General features: G+C 45.2%; 1 protein-coding gene across 2 annotated transcripts; it reads right to left on the reverse strand.

Annotated features, from left to right (window-relative positions):
• Positions 1-202: 202 nt before the first annotated feature.
• Positions 203-7,055, reverse strand: EOMES (eomesodermin). 2 transcript variants are annotated; one of them, XM_020807927.3, is made up of 6 exons: positions 6,201-7,055; positions 4,471-4,625; positions 3,742-3,863; positions 3,247-3,405; positions 2,900-2,961; positions 203-1,913 (listed from the first exon to the last, which is right to left on the reverse strand). In XM_020807927.3, exons 1-6 carry the CDS (start codon positions 7,001-7,003, stop codon positions 1,235-1,237), a joined length of 1,980 nt encoding a protein of 659 aa, XP_020663586.3. In that variant the 5' UTR covers positions 7,004-7,055; the 3' UTR covers positions 203-1,234. The 2 variants fall into 2 exon arrangements, with proteins under 2 accessions (XP_020663586.3, XP_020663577.3); XM_020807918.3 differs by having other exon boundaries at positions 203-1,970.
• Between the last annotated feature and the right edge of the window lie 18,100 nt (positions 7,056-25,155).

Raw genomic sequence — 25,155 nt, forward strand, 5'->3', positions numbered from 1 at the left:
GAGACGTTCCTGGAGCAGTTGCTGGAGGTGATTGTTCTCCTGCTCTCCCTTTAAATAAAGACGGACTTCCCAACAGTTAAGGATCTTATGGGGCGGGGAGAGATGACCCTGACTTCTTATAAACAGTTAAAAGAAGTCTTTCAGCTGTCACTTGGTGTGGTTTTTTTTTTTCTTTTTGTACAACACAACAGTAAGCAGCAGCTCCTACCACTGCAACACATTTATTAAAAATCATTTATGTACAGACCACCCACCCCCAATAAAATTAATGCTTTGTTTCTTTAAAGTCCTTTGTCAACCTCAACATCATCTGGTAAGATTATTTACAGACTGAGCAAGAGATACAACACACTTTCCATTTACAACAGCTGAAACACACATTCACTGTCTGCCAAATAAATAGATATTTTAACGTACTCTTGGGATCAGTGCCCACAGTCAGATTAAAAGTCATTCAAATGAGCTTCCAGCACACACCAGCTTCAGACACCCAGCTACACTGCCATGACTAGAACTATACAAAATGTTTTGTCATCTTCTACAATATACCTAGACACGGAGCTGTACATGTAGTACTGTATTTTCCCCTACCTTCATAGGATTCCTTCATTGCCCAAACTTTCTGCCAACATATTTAAAGTCTCTTGGGACAAAGCAAAGTGAGGTTTAAATACTACAACATGAATTCAGTTCTTGCATACATCATGAAGAATTCCTCTGTAGGTAAAATGTCCATTTTGATTATCTCCTAATGTTCAACAATGACAGCAGAACCAGTAAGTTAGTCATTGTTCAATTATGCTCTGAACTCCATCAGGTAAACACGGAGCCATTTGGTTCCGCACTTACACCACGGTCATATTGTACGTCCCTATTTTTCCCCTTCCTTCCCGATCCTTTTGAAAGAGGGCCTCAAGTTAATATCAAGACACAGTTTAGGGCCCTCACTCTCAAACTTCCCTGGGGAATTGGGGCAGAGAAGAGTTTCTTTACAGGGATGGGAGTGGGATGGATGGGGGAGGAGAGCACTACCCTGTTTCTTCCCTTTTCACCTGCAGAAGTCAGTCAAAAGCTTTGGCACCTTCTATAGAATTGCACAACAAATAGTCCAAAAGGTGGACAGGAAAGAGTTCTTTTGGCAGCATTTTATGCTGGAGAGCTCAGCCCCACCACAGAAAATTATTATAGGCTGTCAATTATATTATATAATTATAGATGCCTGGGATCCAGACTCTTAAGAACTGGTATAGAAAGCATAGTAGCCCATGCCTTTGGAAGTCTCTTTGCCATAGTCCTCGGCATTAATGTCTTCACATTTCATTGTGGGAGAATTCTCATTGCTTGATGTGCTTGGGGAGAGTCGCCGACGCTTACAGGCACCAGTGTAGACACCAGAATCATTGGAATCCAGGGACTTTATGGATGGTGGGGTCTCTATCCAGGATGACCCCATTTCTTCTTTCACTTTCTCTTTAGAAAGGAGATCTTCAGAGAAACCAGGAGGGCTTGTCCTGGAGGCCCAAGGTAAGCCTGTAGACATTTTCCTCTGGTAGGAACCTCTGCTCCCCCATCCTGCCATGGAGGAGAATGTTGGGTCTGGGTAATAGCCCAAGGCATGAGACGTCTGCAGGGGGAGGGATTTGATACCATATGGGAGTAAGGTACTCGATGAGTAGTCAGTCTCATAGGAGTTCATGTCCAGTTTGCTAGCTCCAGGCTGCTGGACTGGAGTGACAAACCATCTCTGGGGAGGATTAGTCACTTCTTCAGTCTGCTGAGGAGAGAGGAGGCCATTTGCCTGAGGTACAGTCCTTTCCCCATTATAGAATCTAGCTGGTGGCAGGTTGTTGACAAACTGTTCCTGGAAGAAGGGTTGTACGCTGTACCGGGCTCCTGGGACAATCTGGTGGGATCTAGGAGAATCCGTGGGAGATGGAGTTAATCTGTCATTTTCTGAAGCTGTGTACATGCTACAAATACAAGAGAGAAAGGCTAAGGAATTGTTTTTGACCATTTGAGAGCTATTATTGACAAGCAAGGGAACTTAATGAGGTAGGAGAGCTGACAGGTTGCTGGAATGTGCTTTTCTCTCTCTCTCTTTGGCTTGAATATGTTAAGTCAACCTACCTAACACTAGTAAGATGATCCTCAGATACTTCTGGCCTTTAAATGTAAACAGCATTTACTGTTCAACGATTTAGAAGAAAATTTGGGAAAAGTGGAAATTTAGACCTCATTCCATGGCAACATTATTATTACACCAATGTCTAAGACCTCATCTTTCTGTGTGTTCTGGTATCACCTGCTGTATACATGTCTCTTCAAGAAGGAAATCCCTTGAGTTCAATGTGATTTATTCTGAGGCACATGTGCTTTGAATGTACATGTTAATTAAGTTAGGATTTAGAAGAACATAGGACCTATGTATCAATTTTCACCCAGATATAATACTAGTTTCTTTAGAAGCACACTATACTGATTTCAGTACAACTTCCTTTTAAGTAGAGTATATTGGACATGGTTGCTAATAGCCATCAGAAGGACATATTTATATAGTTTAAGCGAATTGTATATGTAGCTGGCTGGATAGCTCAGTGGTTTAGGTATCTGGCTTCAAAACCAGGGGTTAGGCGTTTGATTCCCCACTGTTTCTCCGGGTAGAAAAGCCAGCTGACGCACATGTACTTTGTATAGTCATGACCAAGCTAAGCTGTACAGTCCCAGAATACCCCAGAAGAAGAGAATGGCAAACCACTGGTGCATTCTCTACTTAGAAAACCCTGCAAAGGGTTGTTATAAGTCAAAATTGATTTGACAGCATGCAATTATTATTATCATTATTATATTGATTGTACATATAGACAATAGTACTATACTGAGATATGAGAATAGTACTTACGAATCATAGTTGTCCCGAAAGCCTTTTGCGAAGGGATTATGGTCAATTTTAAGCTGTGTGATCTGGAAAGTAATACACAAAATGCTGGTGTCCATTACATGATTCACAGAAAAGAATGACAATTCCCTTTATAATTGCAAAATTTCCCTTTTGGGGAAATTATATATAATATTCTAATTTAAAAAAATATGAAAAAATAATTTACAAGTGTTTATATTAATACTATATTTTAAAAAAATACCTTCTATCTCATTGTATTTCATTCCCCAGTTTTTAAATAGCAATTAAACAGGTGCGGTACATTTTAGGCCAAAAACATTAACATGCTGAGCATATTTTATCCTTACATCAGTGTTCTGATAGGCAGTTACGGCTATGAACTGTGTTTCGGGGAAGTTAAATGTCTGGGTCTTAGAGGAATCATTCATATCTTCAACACCATCTTCTGTCACTTCCACAATATGGAGACGAGGCTGATATTTGTGCAGAGACTGCAGAACTATCATCTGGAAGAACAACACCCCAGGTTAGCCTGCAGCAGTCGAAACATTTGTTTGATATGAAAGAGAGGCAAAATCTTAACGTTATTCAACTTTGCAAGCCTCCAATACGGATTAGTTTCCCCTACATACTTTCTGCCCCTTTGTCATTTAAAAATAACAGGGGCTTGCTGTGTTGCAACACCTTCAGAGAACTCTTGGGTTTATTGCAGGCCCAGTTCCAAAAACTCTTTGAAGTCTTCCATCAAGCCGCAGGAGCCTGCACACTTCAGTATTTTCTGTATCAACCAAACCCCTCCCCTACCAGAGAGGTTGGTGCCAAAGTTAAGTGTGCAATCTTACCTGTGTATTATTATTATTGGCCCCTTTGTTATTAGTCAGTTTCAGTTTTCCAAAAGAGATCTCCTGCCTCATCCAGTGTGCTCCAGTATTGGGAGATTCAGGATGAACATAAACCTTGTTGCCTGTTAGAAAAAGGGGGAAGTGGGGGGGAGGGGCAATCAGAAGAAGGTATGTTTTCTCAGTTCCTTTCTCCTGTACTGCAGTGACCGAGATATGTCCCAAATTAGACCTGGCAGCAAGAACAAACTGAAGACAAGCTTGCACCAGGCAGCACAGTATGGGACAAAAGCAACACTGATTGTATATTTAATGGTATCTTGTACAGCATCCTTGGTTTTCCAAGATCTAAAAACTTGGCATGATCCATTATGGTACCAGAAAATATTAGCAGGAAGATGCTGCTCTTTTCATTTTCCATTCATCTGGAAAAAATGGGGATTGTTACAGATCTTCCTGGCCACCCCCATCCACTGGAATAGGGCTCATCCCTTTGCATTGCTGGTACAATAATCTAAAACTTTGCACATAGGCATTGGTGCCCAGTGGACAACTACCCACATAGAAGGGTCACACACTGGAAGAGAACTTCCCTAATGAAATTCTGTCCCCGGAAGAGCACTGAGCTGCACCGTCTGGATTAAGGAAGACAGGCACTGGTCCAGGCTGAAGCCATAAGGCAAGGCAAGGCTTCTCTCCTCTCATCTCTCCCCTCCTTGGGCAGGCTCTTACCTTGCATGTTGTTGTCGGCTTTGCCACAGGTCACCCACTTGCCTCCCTGGAAGCGCCAGTGGTTAGGATCCGCCAGCACCACCTCCACGAAGACATTGTAATGGGCCGTGGGGTTGAGGCCCGTGATGTTGAAGCTCAGGAAGGGAAACATACGCCTAGTACAGGGATGAGAAGCGAAGAGCGGCGTTGAGGAAAGGCGAAGGCGGGAGAGCCTGGCTGCAGCGCTGGGCCGGGAGGAGCCCCCGCCGAGCCCCTTTGGCAGTGCACTCCGGCCTTGGCTAGCGCCTGGGCCGAGGACAGGAGGCAGATGGCGGCTCCCCTCCTGCGTTTTCTATTTAGAGAGGCGCCAGGAGAGGCTTTGGCTCCAGATCCCTCCTTCTTTCTCTCTCGCTTTCTCCTGCAAGGGTCAGATTTAAACTGGGGCGGGGGGGGGGAGGCAGCCATCCGCCCAGCCCAATAGCGGCCTTGCCTCCGAGGAGGCTTCTCTCGCTCAGTTGTGCGAAGGTAGAGAAGTATGTTCTCTCCGCTCCATCACTGACTTGCCAGCTGGGATTCTGAACCTGTAGCCTTAAAGCCTAGTACTTCCTGGAATCTTGGTGCAAAAAAATTCATAGTTCATTGTTTTCTTCTCTGAGAAAATATTGTTTTTCATTATATTCTCCCCTGGAAATTAAGTATAATCCGTTCATACTTGGATGCCAAGGTTACTTTAGGGTATTGGAATCCACAAGCTGACCTACAAGTGCCCTCTTACCCTACAAGAAACAAGACGAACAATGTTCGTTTGCAAAAGTTGCTTTTAAATCAGAACAGTCCCATTTCTTATTAAATCCTAGAATACAAATTCGTTTGGACTGAGAAATTCAATGGCGTTCCTGCTTAGTTATTTGGATTTCAAGAAGTCTGGAGGATCAGGATAGCATTTTTACCTCATGAATTTGGGAATTCAGATGTTAAAAAGAGGGCAAGCAAAATCAAATTGGGGTAATATTTTTTTAAAAAATAATTAAATTAATTAATTAATGCTATGGTGCATGAAATAATTTAATTAATTAATTCATGTACCATAACCCTACAAATATATTCAAAGTTTCTCTTTGTTCAGTGGTGATTCAGACACGTTGACAGAAGATTAGCTTTCACCGCCCAGCCCTAAGCATCTGAACTCGGGAATATTTGTATTCAATTGATTTTTCCCCCAGCTAGAGTGGACACATTGCACAGGTAAATAAAGCAAAGAACAGCGAATGATTTAAATGTAATTGAATGGAAAATAACGAAGCGGGAATGAGGAGAATTTAGTCGAAATGGTATCACGCAAAGGAACTGGCACGCAGACTTCTAGGCGTAAACCGGTTTCTTACCTATAGATTTGCCCCGCCTGCACTTGTGCTACGGTTGGTACAAAACTTTCAAAAGCTAACAGACCGATTCCCAGTTCGTGAAAGGCGCACTAACGCTCCCTCGCCGAATCGTTTCCTAAGAAATGCGCCGCTGTTTGAACGCATCCAGAAACCGCTTCCCTCCAAAGCCTAACTTCGGAGAGAGGCGGGAGAGCATCCTTCTTTCCTTTCAGTCGCGTCCACCCCCCCACCCCACCCTCACCCCCCGGGAAAGGCAGCCGGCGGTACCCAAGCCGGACTGCGGTCGGGATGCCCGAGAAGGCGCTCAGGTCCCCCGACTGCCGCCTTCTCCCGCGCTTCCCAAAGCCAAGCCCGGCTCCAGCCTACCTGCCCTGCTTGGTGATGATCATCTCGGTCTGGTGTCGGTGGAACTTGAGCCAGAGCGGGCGGTTGCAGAGGAAGACTTGGGCCCGAAGTCCGCCCGCCCCGCCGGGCATCGCCAGGGCGCCCAGGCCGCCGCAGGAGCCGCCCGCCGCCGCGCTCGGGTACGGGCTATAGAGGCCGCCCGGCGGAGCGCCTTGGCCGTACTGATAAGCGCCGGCGGCGGCGGCGAAAGGCGTCCGGCCCGGCGCCGTCGAGAAGCCGGCCGGCGGTGACAGGACGGCGCCATACGGGTAGCGCGCCCCGCCGGGCGCCTGGTACATGGGGCTCGGCTGCGCGGCCCCGGCCGTCCCGGCGTAAGGGAAGAGCGCGCACGGGCCGCCCAGCTCGGCGCCCGCCTGCGGCCCCGGCGACTGCAGGTAGTAGCGCTCGGGGCTCAAGCCGTCCAGCGAGTAGCGCGCAGGCGCCGGAACCGGCGGCAGCCCCTCGTCCTCAGCCGGGCAAGGGGAGCTCTTGCTACCGGCCTCCGCCACCGCTTGTGCCGCCTTGGCAGGCACCTGCCCGGCGGCGGCGGCGACGAAGGAAGGCGTCTCTGCCGCCGCCTCAGCCTCGCCCAACATGCCCGCCGCCGCCGCCGCCGCCGCGCTGCCAAACTTCTTCGGTCCCTTTTCTAAGTCGAGGCGCGGCGGCGGCGACCCGGAATTGAGGTGACGGGCAGCAGTGGCGCGCCCGCCCGCGCTTTCCAGCGGGTAAAAAGGTGCGCCGGGCAGGGTGGCGGCGCCGCTCAAGAGCTGCTCCCCCAACTGCATCGCGTCCGGGGACGACACCCGCCGCTCCCCCCCCCCCCCCGCCGCCTCCGAGTCTCCCGCCCCCCCTCCTTGACTCCCCAAACACCGCTTTGCCGGTGGGAGTGCGCGCACGGCCCAGCGCCCCAACCCGCCCCTCAAGTCCTCGTGCTCCCCTCAGAGACCGACAGGGCCGTGTGACACCTTGGGTGGCGACCTCAGGGAAAGCCGCCCACCCGCTCGCGTCCCTTTAAAACCATCCCCTCCATCCACACTGCGAGTCAGCGGCCCTGGGAGTGTTTTATATAGGCGCGCGCGCCAACCTCTCCGGTAGGTGGGGAGGGGTTTGGAGGCGGGCGAACCTCGCTTCTCCGCGCCCACCTATTGGCTGGTCACAGAGACATTAATTTAATTAGACAATGCCTAATTGGGAGCATGTCACCTGTGACACTGGGCCTATGTGGCCTTAAGGAGAGCCCCCTCCCCTGCTCCCTATTTCTTTTAAAGTATTCCCCGATGATAACCCCGCAGAGCCCATGGGGAGCAAGAGACGGGGACGGGTTTTGGCTTTCTGGGGCAGAGAGGACTTGAGAGGTGCCGACAAGTCCCTTCCAGTAATGGCAACTCTATGAATGAAGCACCTCCGCCGGCCTTAGCGGAGCAGAAGCGCTCGGCGGCTTCTTGGGCTTCACAGGCCTGGGCTCGCCAATTTTAGGCGAGAGAGATCTTGAGAGGCCGGCCAGCCACTTTCCGGAGAGAGATTAAAGCCAAAGCCGCCGTCTCTCGGGCCTCAGCGGTGCCGCCTGGCCCCTAAAGTAGCCATCTCCCTTGGCACACGGGGGGCCTCTGCTCCCATCCCACCCACCCCCCCGATGGCTGGACGTGGATTCCCTTCCTCCGTTTCTTCCGCGTCCAACGAAGAGCAGACGAGGCCGATCCACATTTCCATTGAAATGCGAAGGGTTAGCTTAAGCTCTCTCGGGCGGAAACGGCCCTTGCCCGCTCCTCGCCCGGCATTCTTGCCAGATAGATCCAAGGCGACGCGTCTCGCCTCGCTCTCTCCCCTTCCCTTCCCTTCCCTCCCCCCCCGGTCAGTTTCCCGTTTTATATGCAACAGCAGTCACGTCGGAAAGTGTTTGCGTGCGACCTGCAGAGCACTTCACACCTTTGCTGGGATCTCCTTTAAAACCAGGCGGGGAGAAGGACGATTTGCACTCGCCTTCTAGATCGTAGAACACTTCCCTCTCCTACTCTTTGAAAAAAAAGAAGGGGGGGTGGAGGGAGAAGTGGGGAGGGCGACCGGGAAGGAATTTGCCTCGACAGTTTTGCTGCTGAAGAGCAAACACGTCTGCTCTCCCCCCACTTCTTAAGTTACCAGGAAAAGAGATTCCATTGGGCCCCAGATGCTAATTCCGCACGCTTTATATGCTGCCTGGCCCCGGAAAAGTTCAACAGACACGCTCCCCTTTAAAAGAAATACAGACCTGCCTACTCAGAAATACAGTGGAAGTGGTTCAATAAGCTTTCTTTTGCCGAAAGTGTATGAAGGACTGTAAGGAACAGAATTATAAACACGTGCCTGGGAGTAAATCATCCTTAACTCAGCACTATCTGCTTTTGAATAGACAAATGGAGCGGCACTGTTACAGTGCCATCGTGAACTATTTGTTTGGGAGGACGCTCCACTGAAAATCGAGAGACAGACTTATAGGCACAGGGAACGCTGTTGGATCGGCACTTAAAAAAAAGTAGCTTTGCATTTATTTATTTATTTATTTATTTATTTATTTATTTATTTATTTATTTATTTCCATTTATACCCCGCCTATCTGGTCATATTGACCATCGTTGTGGATTTTATTTTATTTTAAAAACAACAACCCAGGCTAGAAGCTGCAAAGTACAGGGGGTTGTGAGATTCCGGGAAAGCAAGAAGATTAGATTGGAGGAGAAGTATTGGTTTGAAATTCAAATTACCTGGAATGTGAACAGGAATGGCGGGCTGGCCTTGCACAAGGACCGGAAGGCAGCTCATGGGATCCTGCTTGCGACTGGGGGCTTTTCCGGACGGTTTCGGAATCGCTGTCCTTACAGATTTTCCTGGGAATGTCCCCTCTAAAACCCTTCCACAATGTACAGTGTTGTCACCTCGCAAATCTATGCAGGTTTACTCGGGAGTAAGCCCCACATTTCTCACCGTGGCTTCCTCCCGAAGTAAATGTGTTTAAGAGGGCACCCTCCCTCCACTTCTCCTTTGTTGCAAACATTTGCAAACACGACCTTCCAGAGAAAAGCAGACCTCGCATTAAAGAGATACCAAGGCGTGATGGCACTGCAGAGGCCGGCGCGACCCGAGGGGCTCCGGCGGGTGCCTTCTCGCCTCTCTCCGGCGTTCATCCATCTCCTCGCCGCACCGTTTCTCCAAGAAAATCTCGATTCTGCAAACGAGAGAGGAGGGAGGAATGACTTTAGTAGGAAAAGATCAAGGAAAAGAGCAGCAAAATCCGGCGTGATGATATCCACCACCACCCCAACTTCGTGCTTGTTTACAATTGGGTTCAAGAAATAAAATGCGTTTTGGAAGCGAGGTGCGAGCTTTTCGAAATAATGGTAGGGGTGGAGACAAATCCTATTGCCTTTGCTGTATTTTTATAGCTAAATGTCGAATTGGATTCATAGCGGAAGCTTCTTATATTGTTTACATTAACCCCTCCCTTTAACGATAGAATTTGGACAATCAGAAGGAAGTTTTAGTTCTATTTCAAAAATGACTTCAATGGTTAGCCTTTCCTGATCATCCAGAGCCTTTTTTTAAAAGGTTTTTTTTCTGAATGCGTAATTGTTGTTTTTAAGCATCAGGATCAAACACTTAAGAAGATCTTAAAGTTAGCATCACGGGCGAAAAAAAGGACCTCTTCCCTAGTCTTGTTTCGTTTTATGAGATGGCGACTCAAAAGTAACTTAACCAAGTTGACTCAGCACCGACCGCAGCCAAATGTACTCCGATGTAAGTAAGCACGTGAAGTTGAGGACTGCCTCCTCGCTGAGGTTGGTGCCTTCCTTCCTTCCTTCATGCAGCTAAAGCGAGCCTGTGTTTTGGTCGGCAGTGGGGATGCCGCCAATTTCCTCCGAGATCCACAAGTTTGGTAAAAGGTAACGCGGCTGCTTTGTTGATCATTCTTAACATATATTTCCCGGGCCGTTTTGACGTCGATTTTGCAAGCCAGCTGAAGAGCGCTTCACCTTTAAAACCTTCGGTCATCTCAAGAGGGAAGAAGAAGGAAAAATAGACGCGCTGCCTTGCCACACAGACACGCGTCAAGAAGCAAACCAAGCACGACGTCTGAACAGGAAAAATGTCATGGACCAGTTTTGAGATGACCTCTAAAATGAAAACGATGCCTTTTAGGACGGCGTTTTAAAACTACTTCAGTTCTTAAATTCGCTTGGGAATAGGTGGGCGCTTACTCCCGAGTAACACGCACGGCTGGGACTGGACAAGACAGAAGACTTGACTCTCCAGGGCTGACAAAGAGACGATGTTGGACGTCTTTTGTCTCCGCGTCTCCCTAGTTAAACACCACAAAGGTACACACAAAAGACATTTGCTAAATGTGTCTGTGGAAATGGCTTGAATTTGTGCACGGAAGGAAATGGCTTTTGAAGTAGGGTGAGGATCACGTTGCCATTTGTTTTTCTTTTCTGCGATCTTGAGCCCACCGCCGGCCTTTTCCTAAAATCCCAGAGTCTGTTCGGATTTAGAAAATTAACTTAGCACAGGAAGCTGCTTAAACACAAATACCGTCATCCTTAAAAAACGACATCGCCTTTGTGATCACCATTATGAAACTCCTCTCCTGTGCAGGGTGAAAGCTTGCTCCCTGGTCCTCACAACATCATCCCCCCCCTCGAAAAAACAAGGTCTTGCGGATTTCAACAGACGTTATTTTTTGTAGGGATGCAGTCGAGGGTTATAATAATAATAATAAAAAACAACCTGACTCCCATATAAGTGTATTTCCTTGGGACTTCCTTCCGAGGAAACCTGCGTGATGCTAGGGGGCATTAAATGGTCGGGGTTAAATTTCCCAAGAGACTCTTTTCACTGCCTAACAGGTTTGTGGATCGGGCTGTAAATCACACCTGCTCTCCCCTTGTACTAGGGTCCGATAACCAAAGCCACGTGGAGGGGCGGACCAGAGATGGGATGAAGTTGCAGCGGCCCAATGAGCGCCTCGGGAAGTGGCCTCAATGCGTCACAGTTAGAGATGTAAAATTTCCAATTTTTTCCGGAAAAAAAAACTGGGGGGAAGAGGACATTTTCAGAAATTCTACATCACACTAGTCACGGTCTAGGAAGCACTTTTGCTTTCTCCACTCGCCCCCTCCCCCCCCCGATCCCCAATCTTACTCCTTACCGGCTTCCTAGGCAAGGCGGCGCGGGGGGGGGGGTTCAATGTGGGCGCTGCGCGTTCCTTCCTCTTTGCCGGCCCGTTTGCGAAGCGCGGTTTGCGGCAAAGGGCTTCCTGTGAAGGCAGAGGAGCCAGCGGCTGGAACGCACTGTCCGCTTACGCAGCTCTCACTGCTAGGCTCAGCACGTGAATGGGTTTGACTTGTTCTGCTTTCTCAGCAACTTTCCGGGAAATCTGGTGTTTCGGGCACTGTAAAAACTCTAACCCATTTAACCAGATTGGCAGTACGATCTTGCACCACCTGCTCAGGCGACTTGTCCCAGGGAGCGTGTATAGGATTGCAGAGCTACGGTCCGCGAATGTAGAATCAGGACAGCACACATAATATACACCTTAATTTTTTTAAATAAAATTATTTTAATGCCCTGAATTGACCAAGTTTTAGGTAGAGGTTGAAAAATTCCCTTTTTGAACTATGACTTTCACCGCCTCCCCACTAATGAGTCACATTGGCTGAGCGATTCTGGGACTCTCCCCCCCTTCCAGTTATAGATCCAGTGGATCCTTGGGGCTCGCTTGCCTGTCCCTATTCATCCCATGGCTCTAATCCGGTTGGGATTAACTCTTTGGCTGGCGATCCCAACCTTCAGGAGACGTAGGACTGCACACAATGATCTTCACAGAGCAACTTCTGCATTGTAGCCCCCTGAAAAGAGGGCACATGCCCTTCTCTTCTGCTGTCCTGTGCTGGCAGGCTTTCCAAAGCACAGAGAGGGATATCTGAAGTCAGGCTGGGGCGGAAAGTAAAGAATTGCACCTAAGCAGAGCTGAACCAACTGGCAAAGTAGGGGCAAAAGACAGTCTCATGGACTGCCAGAAAATGGACTAGAGAGGATGTTTAAATAGGAACATCCTCTATTTAACATCCTTCCTGATTAACTCGGGCAGCCCTGTGTACTCTGGATCCTTGGCACTCTGATTTTTACCCTGGAAGTGACAGATGGGATTTCTTTTCCAGGATATTAAAATGAACCCAAAGGAAAGCAGAACCCCAAGTGAGGGCATGTGGCCTCCTAGTGGAGCTCAGGCTCTCAGCACTTGTTTCTTAAACCCACAGAACAGGTAGAACACATATGGTCATCCAGATGCAGGCGAAAACAACTCCTATTCTTCCTTGGCTTTGCCCATGGTGGCAAGGACAGATGGCAACTGGAGCCCAGCAACATCTGGAAGGCCACATATATCCTAGCCCAGGATGGACCTACTGGAGGCTGTTGGTCTTTGTGTGCATCTGTGTTGACAGCCCCAGGATCCCATCATGACCTTGGCTACATGGCAGAAGAGCCTTTTTCTCCCTCGCTGGCACATGAACCCTTGTTCCATGAGCGTTCTGTTCCTTCTTTGAAGGCACCCTTCCCAGGCACTTTGGGCTCTGTTGTCTTCTCTTCGTTTTGCATGTTACAATCATAAAAGAGTTTTTCTAAAGTTATAAAGGAATGGCAGGAATGCTTATGGACTAGCAGTGGCAGGATCGGTGCTGGCTGTGTCCACATGGCTGACAGAATGGTGTGGGCCAGATCCCTTGTGGATACCTAAGTATGTGTAGGCACATGCTTGGAAATTTGTCAATGAACCACAGCAACTTCTATGAATGTTTTTATGTGAGCATAACTATCCAATAGGATTCTGGGCATTGTGTGCTACACATAGTGTTGCAGGAGTACTAGTTGCACGCACTTCCCCTGCATGGCGAGAGTCAACTGGCTCCATTTGTGAGTTACATGTGCATGTCAATGCTGGCACAGCCCCTGCCTGGTGGTCTATGGCAGAATTTCCAGGGACGCTGGGCTATGTTTTCCATTTTGGACACACATTCCACCGATGGCAATGATGTCTGTTACTGACTTAATGTGAGCACAGAATTGCACTGTAAAGCACTGTATAAATAATTAGTTAGCCATTTCATTGTGACATTTGTTTGATTCTTTCAAAATATTTGTATACAAAGAATTTTTAGCTTTAAAGTTTTGTACTATAATGATGTAAGCCATCTTAGGTCCTTTTAAAGGACAAAGGTGGGGTAAAATAGTTTAAATAAAATATTACATTATTCAATTGTCAGTTAAATTAAACGTCTATGGTATCCACAGTTTTTCACTAATCAAGAACAAATATTAATTCAATTATTTAAAAAATCACAAAGAATGCATGGCAGCAACTTACAGCTTGATTATATTACTGTACTAATTATCACATAGTTCTGTCTCAAATGATGTGTCTTAACGCAAAACTCTGTAAGAAATTGAAAATTAAATGACCCTTGTCCTGTAAAATGTTTGATTAACACTCTTCATTTTATGCCTTATGAAGCATTATACTGAAGCAAAATGCAATTTTTAATGGACAAACAGTTTTGCAAGATTGGTTCCAGAGGGTTTAAAATGCCATCTAGAATTTTAAAAAATACTTAAAAATTGCAATTACCAGTTAGATTTGCTTTAAAAAATGGTTTCAATCAGCAACTCTAGTGCTTATATAGTTCTTTAAAAAAAAAAAACAAGCTAGCACTTAACACGGCCACATTTCTTACCAAAGCTAAAAACTTACTTTTTTTCCCTTTCCTTTTCATTAGGTTTCTGCTCTATCTCTTTAACTTACGCATTCAGAGGTATACAATTGATAACATCCAATTGTTAGTCCAGTCCAGAGCAGATATTAAAATTTACAGCATCTGGGAGAAGCAGTTGTTGAAGGCAGCTTGGAATAATTTTATTTTCACCCATTTCCTAACCATAACTGATTCCAAAGACTGGGGCCACCACTGAAAAGGTTCAATTCCTTTTTGGCCTCCCTTGGTGTGGCCACTTTTAGCAACTTCGATTGAGAGGTGTGGGTGAAATGGGTAACTGATTTCTGAGAGAGGTTTTTTACAAATACTGAGCTCCTAAATCATTAAGGGCTTTATGGGTTACAACCATCACCTTCAATTGAGCACAGAAATTTACAGGGAGCCAGTGAAGGTGCACCAAGACTGGGGTTGTATGACTGTGGATATTACTATGCTGGCGGAAGCTCAATAGGATATTAAAAGAATAACCCATTACAACTCAGTAACAGTAGCAATAGTTACTTTTTATAACAATATAAATAATAATTATCATATGCCATCAAGTCAATTCTAATTTATGATGACCCTTTTCAGGATTTTCCAGGTAGAGAATACTACCTCCTTTTCTGGGGGTGCTCTGGGACTGTCCAGCTTGCCCAAAGCCACACAGACTGGCTCTGTTCCCAGGAGGATCAAATTCCTAACATCTGGCACTGCAGACAGATATCCAAATTACTAAGCTATCCAGCCAGCTTTTGCGAAATACTATACTAGCTGGTAACTTTGCCACATTTCCCCCCTATAATATTCTTTTTCAGCACAGGGACATCATTTTTTCATGTTTTAAGAGTCCATCTTGGGCAGCCAGTGTAGTGCAGTTGATGGGATACCAGACTGGGATTCAAGAGATCTGGGTTCAAATCCCCACTCAGTCATAGAAAGTCAGTGGCAAGGGGATGGCACTGGTAAAAACCATCCCTTGAATACTTCTTATGCCTCAGAAACCCTTCTAAGGTCACCCTAAGTTGAAATCAACTTGATAGAACATAATACCACTGGCTGCAAGGAAATGAACTGAAAAGTTTTTCTTTTCTAAAAAAATTCATGGAGCAAGTAATTCAATGAGTTATTACTTTTTTCCCAAGCAGCAATTTTTTTTCATAAGAAGTTACACAATGATTTTTAAAATCAGACTTTATGAGGACTTATACAACTATCAAAAGAGGCTACATAAATTAGAATCCACAATAAATATCAGTGATGTGAAGTGCTGACTAACCTCTTTTCCAAGATTGCATAATTTTTGTGATAGCTTTCTTACATTTTTGCTAGTGGCAGAGCAGACAAAAATTCAGAAAATAAAATTTCACTATTTCCTTTCCTCACCTTCAATATTATAAAGCTTTGAAGAACACTCTTCCTTTTTTAAAAAAAGCAACAAACATTCTTTTCCTCATCGCAAGTTAAAGTACCCTAAGTAGTTCAAAAACCAGTATAAATACCAATGGGATAGTGTCTGCAAGTTGTGTCTGCAGTGGTACCATAAGAAAACAATGTTTTCCCCTAGATCTGTATATGACTCTCCTCATCAGGTCTGGGTGCTAATTCATCTCCCATGGACCAGATCCGACCTGACCTACGTAGCTGTGTCCATGTTTTCTCTGCTGTAACCCGGATTCCTTATGATACTTTGGTTTTTGAAAATCCTGGTGTGATCTGGGATGGTCCTGATTCCCAATGGAACTGAGCTGGGCTGCTTGGTTTGATTTAGGGTATCCCCAAATTGATACAAATACTCTGATTTGACCCAGAATTCGGCCCCAGTTTTAGCCCTACTGAAGTACAGCAATTCAGTGGGAGTGCATTTGATCTGCATGCAGAGGATCCTAAATGCAATCCCCAACATCTCTAGAGAGAACTAAGAAACAACGTTTGAGCTGAAGGCCAGGCACACTGAGGAAAAATCCCACTGGTCCAGAAATCTTACTAACAACAACTTCCTGAGCAGTTTTTTTAAAATCACCAACTCACTTCCAGGGACCTTGAGAAAAACATAAAATAGCATTGGCATTAGGACTGGCTTAGTTGGGTGCTTGCTGCAGCCTTTAGCAGAAGGCTCACAACTGAGAACCTGGTGGCTTGGCTGCTCTGTTCTCCTGTTGTTGCCTGTTTGCCCATTTACTTTCTCAATCAGGGGAAAGAAATGGGAGAAAGTGAATGGTGAAACAAGCAAGGATGAAGGCACTCACAATGGAGATAACACATCCAATTGAGCATTCCCCTCACCCCAGTTCTCCCCAAATCTGTGAATGGCCACCACTGGACTTACTTCTGAGGAAGACTGCTTAGAAATGCAGTCTTGGAAAGTCAATAGAGTGCCCAGAACAGAAGTGTATTAGAAGACAGAAGGTGGTGGCAAACATTAAATAATCATGGAGTTTGAGAGCTATTTTGTTTTTCCTCGGAATGCTGAGGTCTGCTAAAGCCAGATACAATATGGTGGGCAAGGAGTAGCTAGGGATTCTAAATCAGTTACAGTATCTACTATGCTTCATGACCCATAGACTAAGATACATAGACATCTACATGTCAGTTATTACAGACAGGAAGTCCAGCACACCACTCTAAAACCAGCCAGCAGAACCACACAAAGACTTGACCAAAAGCAGTTCGTTAGCACTCTTGGTTTACAGAAGTGCAATACTGAGGCTGAAACATAACCCAGGGCCACTCATGGTAGAAGTTGGCTTCATCCCATTGCATTTGTTACAATTAGAAATTCCTGGAGGCCTTCTGCAAGCCATCTGTAAATATATTAATAACTCCCAATCTAGTCTAGAGACCGTTTCTAACAGTACCAGAACCAGATGCAAATCAATCAGTTCAAACCAGATGTTTCTGGGAAGCCCACAGATAAGGCATGAATGCAATGGATCTACATTGTTATTTCTACTTAAGCATTTTGAATTTGGAAGCAAAACAACTGTAAACATTTCTGTTTAACTACCATATCAAACAGATCTCTCCCGTTAAAAACGCACCCACCTTCAAATCAGGAATGTCTTGATTCCTTAGGGACTATACAAGCAGATCATGCGTTGGATCAAACTGAAGGAAACACCACCACCATCCTCATGTACCATCAAGTCAATTCTGGTTTATGGAGACATTTTTCAGGGAAAGCAGTACAAAAATATACCACCACCTGGTGGTGGTATAGAAAAAACTGAAAAGCAAGGGGTTTTGTCCTGCTTTGATCCTGTGGATACTAATTTCAGCCTTGTATTGTATAGGCACTGGGATGCAATATTGGTATTGTGAGTGCAAAGAATGTTGAAGAAGTGCTCAGTGTGAACAGGCTGTGAGTCACACTGCCTGGCTATCTGGCATGAAACAGTTCACTGCAGTCTGATTGTTCACTATTCAGGTCTGATTGTAATTTAAGATTTAAAGACAGTCAGACAGATGCAAAGAAGCAGAAAATCCAGCTCACCTCCTGTGCATGTTAGAGGTACAATGGCATCCACTTTCCACAATCTGGCACCTTCCCGATGTGCGGGACTACAGCTTCTATTAGTATTCCCTTCCAGCATGAACATTGATCATACTACCTTGGAATCATGCCAGCTGAAACCCAACATATTTGGAGAGTGCATGGAAACTCACTGAGGGAGTGGAGATAAAACCACTCCCTAAATATCTCCTACCTTGAAAATCCTACTTGAATTGCTGTAAGATTACACTTGATGGCACATAACACAGCACAGGTCAGGGAAGACTGATGTGAGCAACTCCTGAGTGCTAAATACCCAACATGGTGTTGCCTTACTAATTTCTCCTCCCCCCCCCACATTGCCTGGAATAATTTATATGAAATGAGAAAACCATAGCATTTCAGGTAAAGGTTCTGGAGCCCACCAACTGCCTCCAAACGGCAGCTGCTCCATTCCACTCAACCCAGCATGTGGACCTGCTCCCTTTGCCGAATGAACACACACACAATCAGTTGATAGTCTAGAAATATGATGGAGAAACGGAAAGAGTACAGTGCAGCATTTCATCAGCTCCGGAGATCATCTTGCCTTACTTTGTACGTAACTGTGCAAAACTGATGGATGTGGGAATTAGCCATTTTGTAGCCTGCCTTCATATTATCAAATTGATTTGTAGCAGCACAGAACCAAAGAAGCCACATGCTCTGTGGTGAACTCAAATCTCATCCATCATATGCACCCTTGAACAAACATCACAGTTAGAAGGCAGCCAATGAGACAATCCTCTGGATCCATATTCTGTGTTGACCCCTCCTTCACCTTCCCCCATGTCTTGGCTTCAGCCTCATGTTAAGCACAGACTTGCATCAATCAACTGAAGGATACTTGATCTGGTTCTCCTAGGCTAATGATTGATCTGTTTGAGCTGCTCAATTTCCATAGAAATTACCCTTGTTTTTAATATCTTCTTTTATCTGGATAACAAGTAGTAGTGGTGTGTCGTTGTGGCATTCAGCTCTGCTCTCACCTGTCCGTCACAGCTGGGCAGGGGAACCTCAGCCAATGAGAGGACGGAGGGTGGTGCAGAAGTGGGAGGAGTTGAGTTATATAAGGTGTGTGATGTGTGAGAGGAGAGGGGAATTTGAGAGATGAGTGATTAGAGAGACTGACAGTGAGTGAGAAAGTGCCTGTCAGTGAGGGAAAAGTCTGTGTGAGCTAGTGCCTGAGAAACAGTGGTTGTCAACTTGATTTTATAACAGTGATTTACTACTTTTATTTTGTGTAATCAATAAATACTTTATTTGTTTTGAAAGAAATACTTGTCCTTTTGATTTAAAGGATAGGTTGGTGGCAGCAAGTTTTGGTGAAAGGTAGTGAGCACTCTTATAGGCCTGGATGTGTAAGGGCAAGAGAGTGACCTGCTACATATAAATTGGTGTCCAGCGTGTGGGATACGAAGTGATCCAGTAAAGCCTTGTACTGGAAAGGTGCCCAGAGCAGGGGTCTTTAGTCAGGGACGTCTGAGTGAACACGTGGGTAACCTTCTAGGACTTGTCTCACGGGGAGAAAGTCTAGTAGAAGGGTGCGGGAGCTCAGATTGGGGACTAAGATAGGGAGGCTCTGTGGTGACCATTTCTATGGAGAGAGTTGCCCAAGGCAGAAATCTGTGGCAGTTTGGCTAGCTTGTCCTGAGTTTAAGGGAAAACTCTGAGGGGACAAAAGCGGAGCCAAGGGCAGATAAGCTGAGGGGACTCAAGACAGCTAAACCTAGGACAGGGTAAAGCTGTGGGCTTTGAGTGATTTTGTTGCCTGAGGCAGAGAGAGAAGTTCTGTCTGTGGCGAGAGGCCTAGCTGGGGACAGAGGCCTAGACACAGTAGCTAGATTACCAGCATTGGTGAAGCAGCAATTTAATAACACAGACTAGCACTGACAGGAAAAAAGTGTACTTTTAAATTGAGGTTTGTAAGTTGGATCAGAAGCCTGAGGGAAGGAAAGTGCCTTTGACTAGGGGAAAGAAAGCTGAGCAGGTGCCTTATGAAATGGCAACTGGGTCAGACAGTGAAAATGGGGATGTTGAGGAAGGATTTACCTCAGCTCAGGAGGGAGAGTCCTCAAGGGAAGACCCATTAGAGTTCAAAAAATGGAGATTTGAGCTGGAGATGAAGGCCAAAGCTGAGGAAAGGGCCTTAGTAATAGAGAAAGAAAAACTGGCCTTGCAAATGGAGAAAGAAAAAATGGAGATGCAGGCCAAAGCTGAGGAAAGGGCCTTAGAAATGGAGGAAAGAATGAGGCAGAGAGAAATGGAGGCCCAATTAGAGAAAGAGAGAATGGCTTTTGAGATTAGGAGACTAGAGCTGGCGGCTCAGGCCAACAACAATAATAACAATACTGGCAGAGATGATTCTGAGGGAAGACAGTTATCAAAGGCAGATCTAAAGAAATTCCCTGTTTTTAGAAAAGGAGATGATCCAGAATCATTCTTATTGATGTTTGAAAGAGCTTGTGAAGATTTTTCTGTGAGGGATTCTGAAAGAATGATAGTATTGAGATCACAAATTAGTGGTGGACTGGCAAAAATCTATGCGGAGATGCCTATCCAATTAATTAAAGATTATAATGAGTTCAAAAAGTTAGTGTTTGCCAGGTATGGCATAAATTCAGAACAGTTGAGACAGAAATTCAGGTCTCTGACCAAGAAACCTGATGAGTCTTACTCTCAGTTAGGGGCCAACCTGTCCAGATATTTAGACAAATGGCTGGTACAGGAAAAAGCTGAGACAGTAGAAGACCTTAAAAATATTTTTGGATTGGAGCAGTTCTATTCTCTCTTACCTGGAGAACTGAGATTTTTGGTCAAGGACAAGAAACCAGGAAATTTGAGAGAGGCAGGGGAGATTGCGGATTTCATTTCCCAGATCAGAAAATCAAGTGGTTATGAGGGAAAGGTTGTGAGAAAGTGTGGGAAGACTCCAATAAATACCTCAGGGGACAATTTAAAAACCAGCAGAAAGTTGGGGGCAATTTTGTGGGCAAGTCCTCAGACCAAAACCAAGCCAGAGGACAAAATTTGGAGGGAAAAGGAGGTAAAGGTGCTGGGAATGATCAATGGAACGCTAGAACTTGTTTTAGGTGTAATGAAAAAGGCCATATTGCATCCCAATATGGTAAAAATAAAGAATTTGTACCACAAAAAGTAAATTTAGGTAAGCCTAAGGCAGTACTGTATACTGTGTGCAACAAGAGCAGAACAATCCACCAAGGGAGGAGTCAGTCGCTATGGCAACACAAGCTGAACTCTCTACACAGGCTGATAATATTGAACCTGATTTCCCTTTTGCAGAAGTTAGACATTGCTTTTTAATTAAAATGAATCAAGAGTTATTTCAAACAGCTGGGGACCATATTTATATCTTTGATAACAAATACATGGCTTTGAGGGACTCATGTTCACAAGTCACTCTGTGTCACCGTGATATAGGTAAAGGTAAAAAAAAAAGCGTGCTGCTTTTTTATAAAGGTTCCCCTTGACAATTTTTGTCCAGTCGTGTTCGACTCTAGGGGCGGTGCTCATCCCCGTTTCCAAGCCATAGAGCCAGCGTTTTGTCTGAAGACAATCTTCCGTGGTCACATGGCCAGTGCGACTTAGACACGGAACGCTGTTACCTTCCCACCGAGGTGGTCCCTATTAATCTACTCGCATTTGCATGCTTTCGAACCGCTAGGTTGGCGGGAGCTGGGACAAGTGACGGGTGCTCACTCCGTCACCCTGATATAATACCTCAGAAATACATCTTAAAAGGGAAAAACATGGTTGTAAAGGGAATTGGTGAAAAAGCAGTCACTTTGCCTGTGGCTGAGGTACACCTTAAGTACCAGGGATGGGAAGGACCTTGGAGAATTGGGGTTTCTTTTCAGGTTCCAGCAGCGGTTTTAATTGGCAATGACCTCTCTGAACATGTGAAGAGGGTTTTAGTTGTGACACGTTCCCAACAAGATAAAGCAGAGGTAGCTGAGGAAGGGAGTGAAAATCAGAGAAAGGGAATGCCTGACAGTAGTAACTCAGCTGAGATATTTCCACTTAATACTTCCCAAAGCAATATGTTCAGTCAAGAACAGAAATCAGATTCCACACTGAAACAATGCTTTGAGAGCGTTTCTGAAGCAAAATTAACCCATGAAAGACCTGAGAGGTTCCACCTTGAACAGGGCTTATTGTATCGAGAGTCTCTAAGGGACCCCAAGAAAGGGGGGGACAATCTGCAAAAACAGTTAGTGGTGCCTTTGAAATATCACCCGCAAACTAACGGGCTCACAGAGAGATTTAATGGGACCCTGATGTGCATGATTAGGGCTTATTCTGCTGAGAATCCTTACAATTGGGATCAGAGAATACAACTTCTGTTATATGCATATAGGTCTGTACCCCAAGACAGTACAGGATTTAGTTCTTTTGAATTGCTGTTTGGGAGGAAAGTGAGAGGACCCCTTGACTTAATTAGACAAAGTTGGGAGAAGATAACAGAGTCTGATCCTGAGAATGTAATTTTGTATTTAGACAACCTGATGAACACTTTGAAAAGAAATCTAGAGATAGCTGCTGAAAATTTACAGGGGCAGAAAAATAAGCAGAAAGTATGGTATGACAAGAAAGCCAGGGAAAGAAGTTTTAGTCCTGGAGATGGAGTGCTCATGCTAAGACCTCTCAAAGGGAATAAGTAACAATTAAATTGGGCAGGACCATTTAGAATCATTGCCAAAATGAATGACCTTAATTATGTAAATAAGGAAGATGGAGAACCAGGCAGGAGGGTGGTTCATGTTAATATGATAAAACCATATTATAGGGAAGAGAGCAGAGTGTTGTGTGCTATGAAAGAAGCTGATAATGAGAAACATGACTTACCCTATTGGGAAGGAAGGGGGAAAACAATATATAATGCTGAAGACGTTAAAATCAGCCCTGTACTTTCCCATGAGCAACAGTGTGAATTGAGGACCTTGATAGCAAAGTACTGGCAGGTTTTCTCCAACAAACCTGGGTTAGCCAAGGGAGTGGTGCACAAGATTGATACTGGAGATGCACCCCCACAATCAGTTACTCCATATAGGGTCACTGGACCATATATTGAGAAGGTGCGCAAGGAGCTAGATGATATGCTGAAAGAAAACATCATTGCTCCGTCATCCAGCCCTTGGTTTGCTCCTATAGTCTTGGTCGACAAACCAGATGGCAGTGTTCGCTTTTGTGTAGATATAGGAATCTGAATCATGTCACCAAGCCAGATGCGTATCCTATGCGCAGATTAGACAACCTAATAGAGACAATAGGGGGATGTCAATATATTTTCTGCCTAGACCTAACGAAAGGATTCTGGCAAGTGAGAATTGACCCCAAAGACCAGGAGAAAACAGCATTTTGTAGTCCTTTTGGTCTATACGAGTTCCGTGTTTTGAGTTTTGGTCTAAGAAACTCACTGGCAACTTTCCAGAGACTTATGGACCAAACTTTGCAGGGACTTAGCGATTTCACAGTGGCTTATATAGACAACATAGGTATTTTTAGCCACACCTGGAGAGATCACCTGTGTCACCTAGAGACAGTGCTGCAAAGATTAACAGCAGCTGGGCTAACAGTGAAAGCAAGCAAATGCCAGCTGGGTAGCCCCGAATTGAAGTATTTAGGTCATGTAGTAGGGGGAGGTAGGATTAAACCCCTGGAAGCTAAGGTAGAAGCTATAAGTAACTGGCCTAGACCCACCACCAAGAAGAAAGTCAGATCATTTCTTGGGCTGGTAGGCTATTATAGGAGAATTATTCCTAGGTTCAGCGAGATAGCCGCTCCTTTTGACTGACTTAACCTGCAAGAAGAGTGCTGACTGTATCCAATGGTCCAGCAACTGCGAGGAGGCGTTCGGGAAGCTGAAGGAGGCGTTAATAACCAACCCAGTCCTGAGAGCTCCTGATTTCCAGCGCAAGTTTACCATCTTTACCGATACGTCCAACTCTGGGTTAGGAGCCGTGCTGTGCCAGAGTTATGACGGTGGAGACCTTCATCTGGTGGCGTACCTGAGTAAGAAGCTGCAGGGAGGTGAGAGACATCTGTCCACCATCGAGAAAGAGTGTCTTGCGATTGTGTATGCGGTGCAGAAACTTAAGCCGTACATCTGGGGAAGACATTTTGTCCTTTGTACTGACCATTCCCCACTATTGTGGTTAAGGACTATCAAAGCTAACAACAGCAAGCTGATGAGGTGGGCTTTGCTTCTACAGGACTTTGATTTCGAGGTTCGAGTGATAAAAGGGACTCAGAACTGTGCTGCAGATGCCCTCTCTAGAAGACCAGACGACTGAAGAAGAAAAATGGACTCTTAAAATTTTTAAAGTATTTAAAAGTTTGTTGTTCATGTACACACTAATATATGTGATTTGTTGTATGTGCAGATGAATTTGAATGTAAGCATAATTTTCATGTTGTATTCTAATATTGAGTGTATGCATGAATGATCGTGGTAAATGGTAATGAATGTGTGGGAATGTCTTGCAGGTAAGATGTTTATTTAATGTTTATGAAAATGTTTATTAAATGTATTATTGTTATTGGGTTAAATGTATTATTGTATTACTCCTCGTTGTTTATAGAGGAAAGCACTTTAGCTTTCCCCCATAAAACAACTTGTTAAGGGGGAGGTATTGTGGCATTCAGCTCTGCTCTCACTTGTCCGTCACAGCTGGGCAGGGGAACCTCAGCCAATGAGAGGACGGAGGGTGGTGCAGAAGTAGGAGGAGCTGGGTTATATAAGGTGTGTGTGAGGAGTTTTGGGAGCAGTTTTTGAGAGATGAGTGATTAAAGTGATTGATAGAGAGTGAGAAAGAGCCTGTCAGTGAGGGAAAAGTCTGTGTGAGCTAGTGTCTTATAAGCAGTGATTGACAACTTGATTTTACACCCGTGATTTACTACTTTTATTTTGCGTAATCAATAAACACTATTTGTTTTGAAAGAAACACTTGTCCTTTTGATTTAAAGGATAGGTTGGTGGCAGCAAGTTTTGGTGAAAGTTAGTGAGCACTCTTATAGGCCTGGATGTGTTAGGGCTTGAGAGTGGCCCGCTACAGTCATCAATTCTCACTTGTGGTGACCCTTTTTCAGTGTTTTTGAGATGGAGAGTACTCAGAAGTGACTGACCAGTTCTTTTTTCTTGGGGGGGGGGCACCCTGGGATGGTACAGCTTACCCAAGGCAACACAGCCTATCTCTTCTGGGATGCACAGAAGAGGGAACTGAGCTCCCAGCTTCTGGCTCTGCTGCACCTGATCTCTAGCTCACTGAGCTATTGAGCCAACTAACAAGCAAAGCCCTAACCAATCATGCGTGGCCCACCTTAAAGTTACCTGATGATTTATTAATATTTTTTGCACGGTTCTTCAATGAATAAATGAAACTGGAATGGATTTTAGTCTCATTGTATACAAGACAAATTTGGCCTTAATCATACATTGCATTGTTTGGCCAATACTCTGACCTGTGTGGCCTAGGGAGTCTGCCTTCCATGCATAAAAGCATAAGCCGAGATCCCCATATTACGAGCTGTTAGATATCAATTAATCTTAAAGTGTGGGTGGTGGCATTACCCCTAAGCCAACCAGAAAAAAAAAAAAAAATAA

The sequence above is a fragment of the Pogona vitticeps genome, chromosome 6 (genome assembly GCF_051106095.1).
Source record: "Pogona vitticeps strain Pit_001003342236 chromosome 6, PviZW2.1, whole genome shotgun sequence".
NCBI lineage: Eukaryota > Metazoa > Chordata > Lepidosauria > Squamata > Agamidae > Pogona > Pogona vitticeps.

Coding starts and splice junctions, on each gene's coding strand:
- EOMES (XM_020807918.3), bottom strand. CDS start 7,003: ATGCAGTTGGGGGAGCAGCTCTTGAGCGGCGCCGCCACCCTGCCCGGC. Junction 3,406..3,741: donor CCAATAATAATAATACACAG/GTAAGATTGCAC, acceptor TTGTTCTTCCAG/ATGATAGTTCTGCAGTCTCT. Junction 2,962..3,246: donor CTGCCTATCAGAACACTGAT/GTAAGGATAAAA, acceptor ATTACTTTCCAG/ATCACACAGCTTAAAATTGA.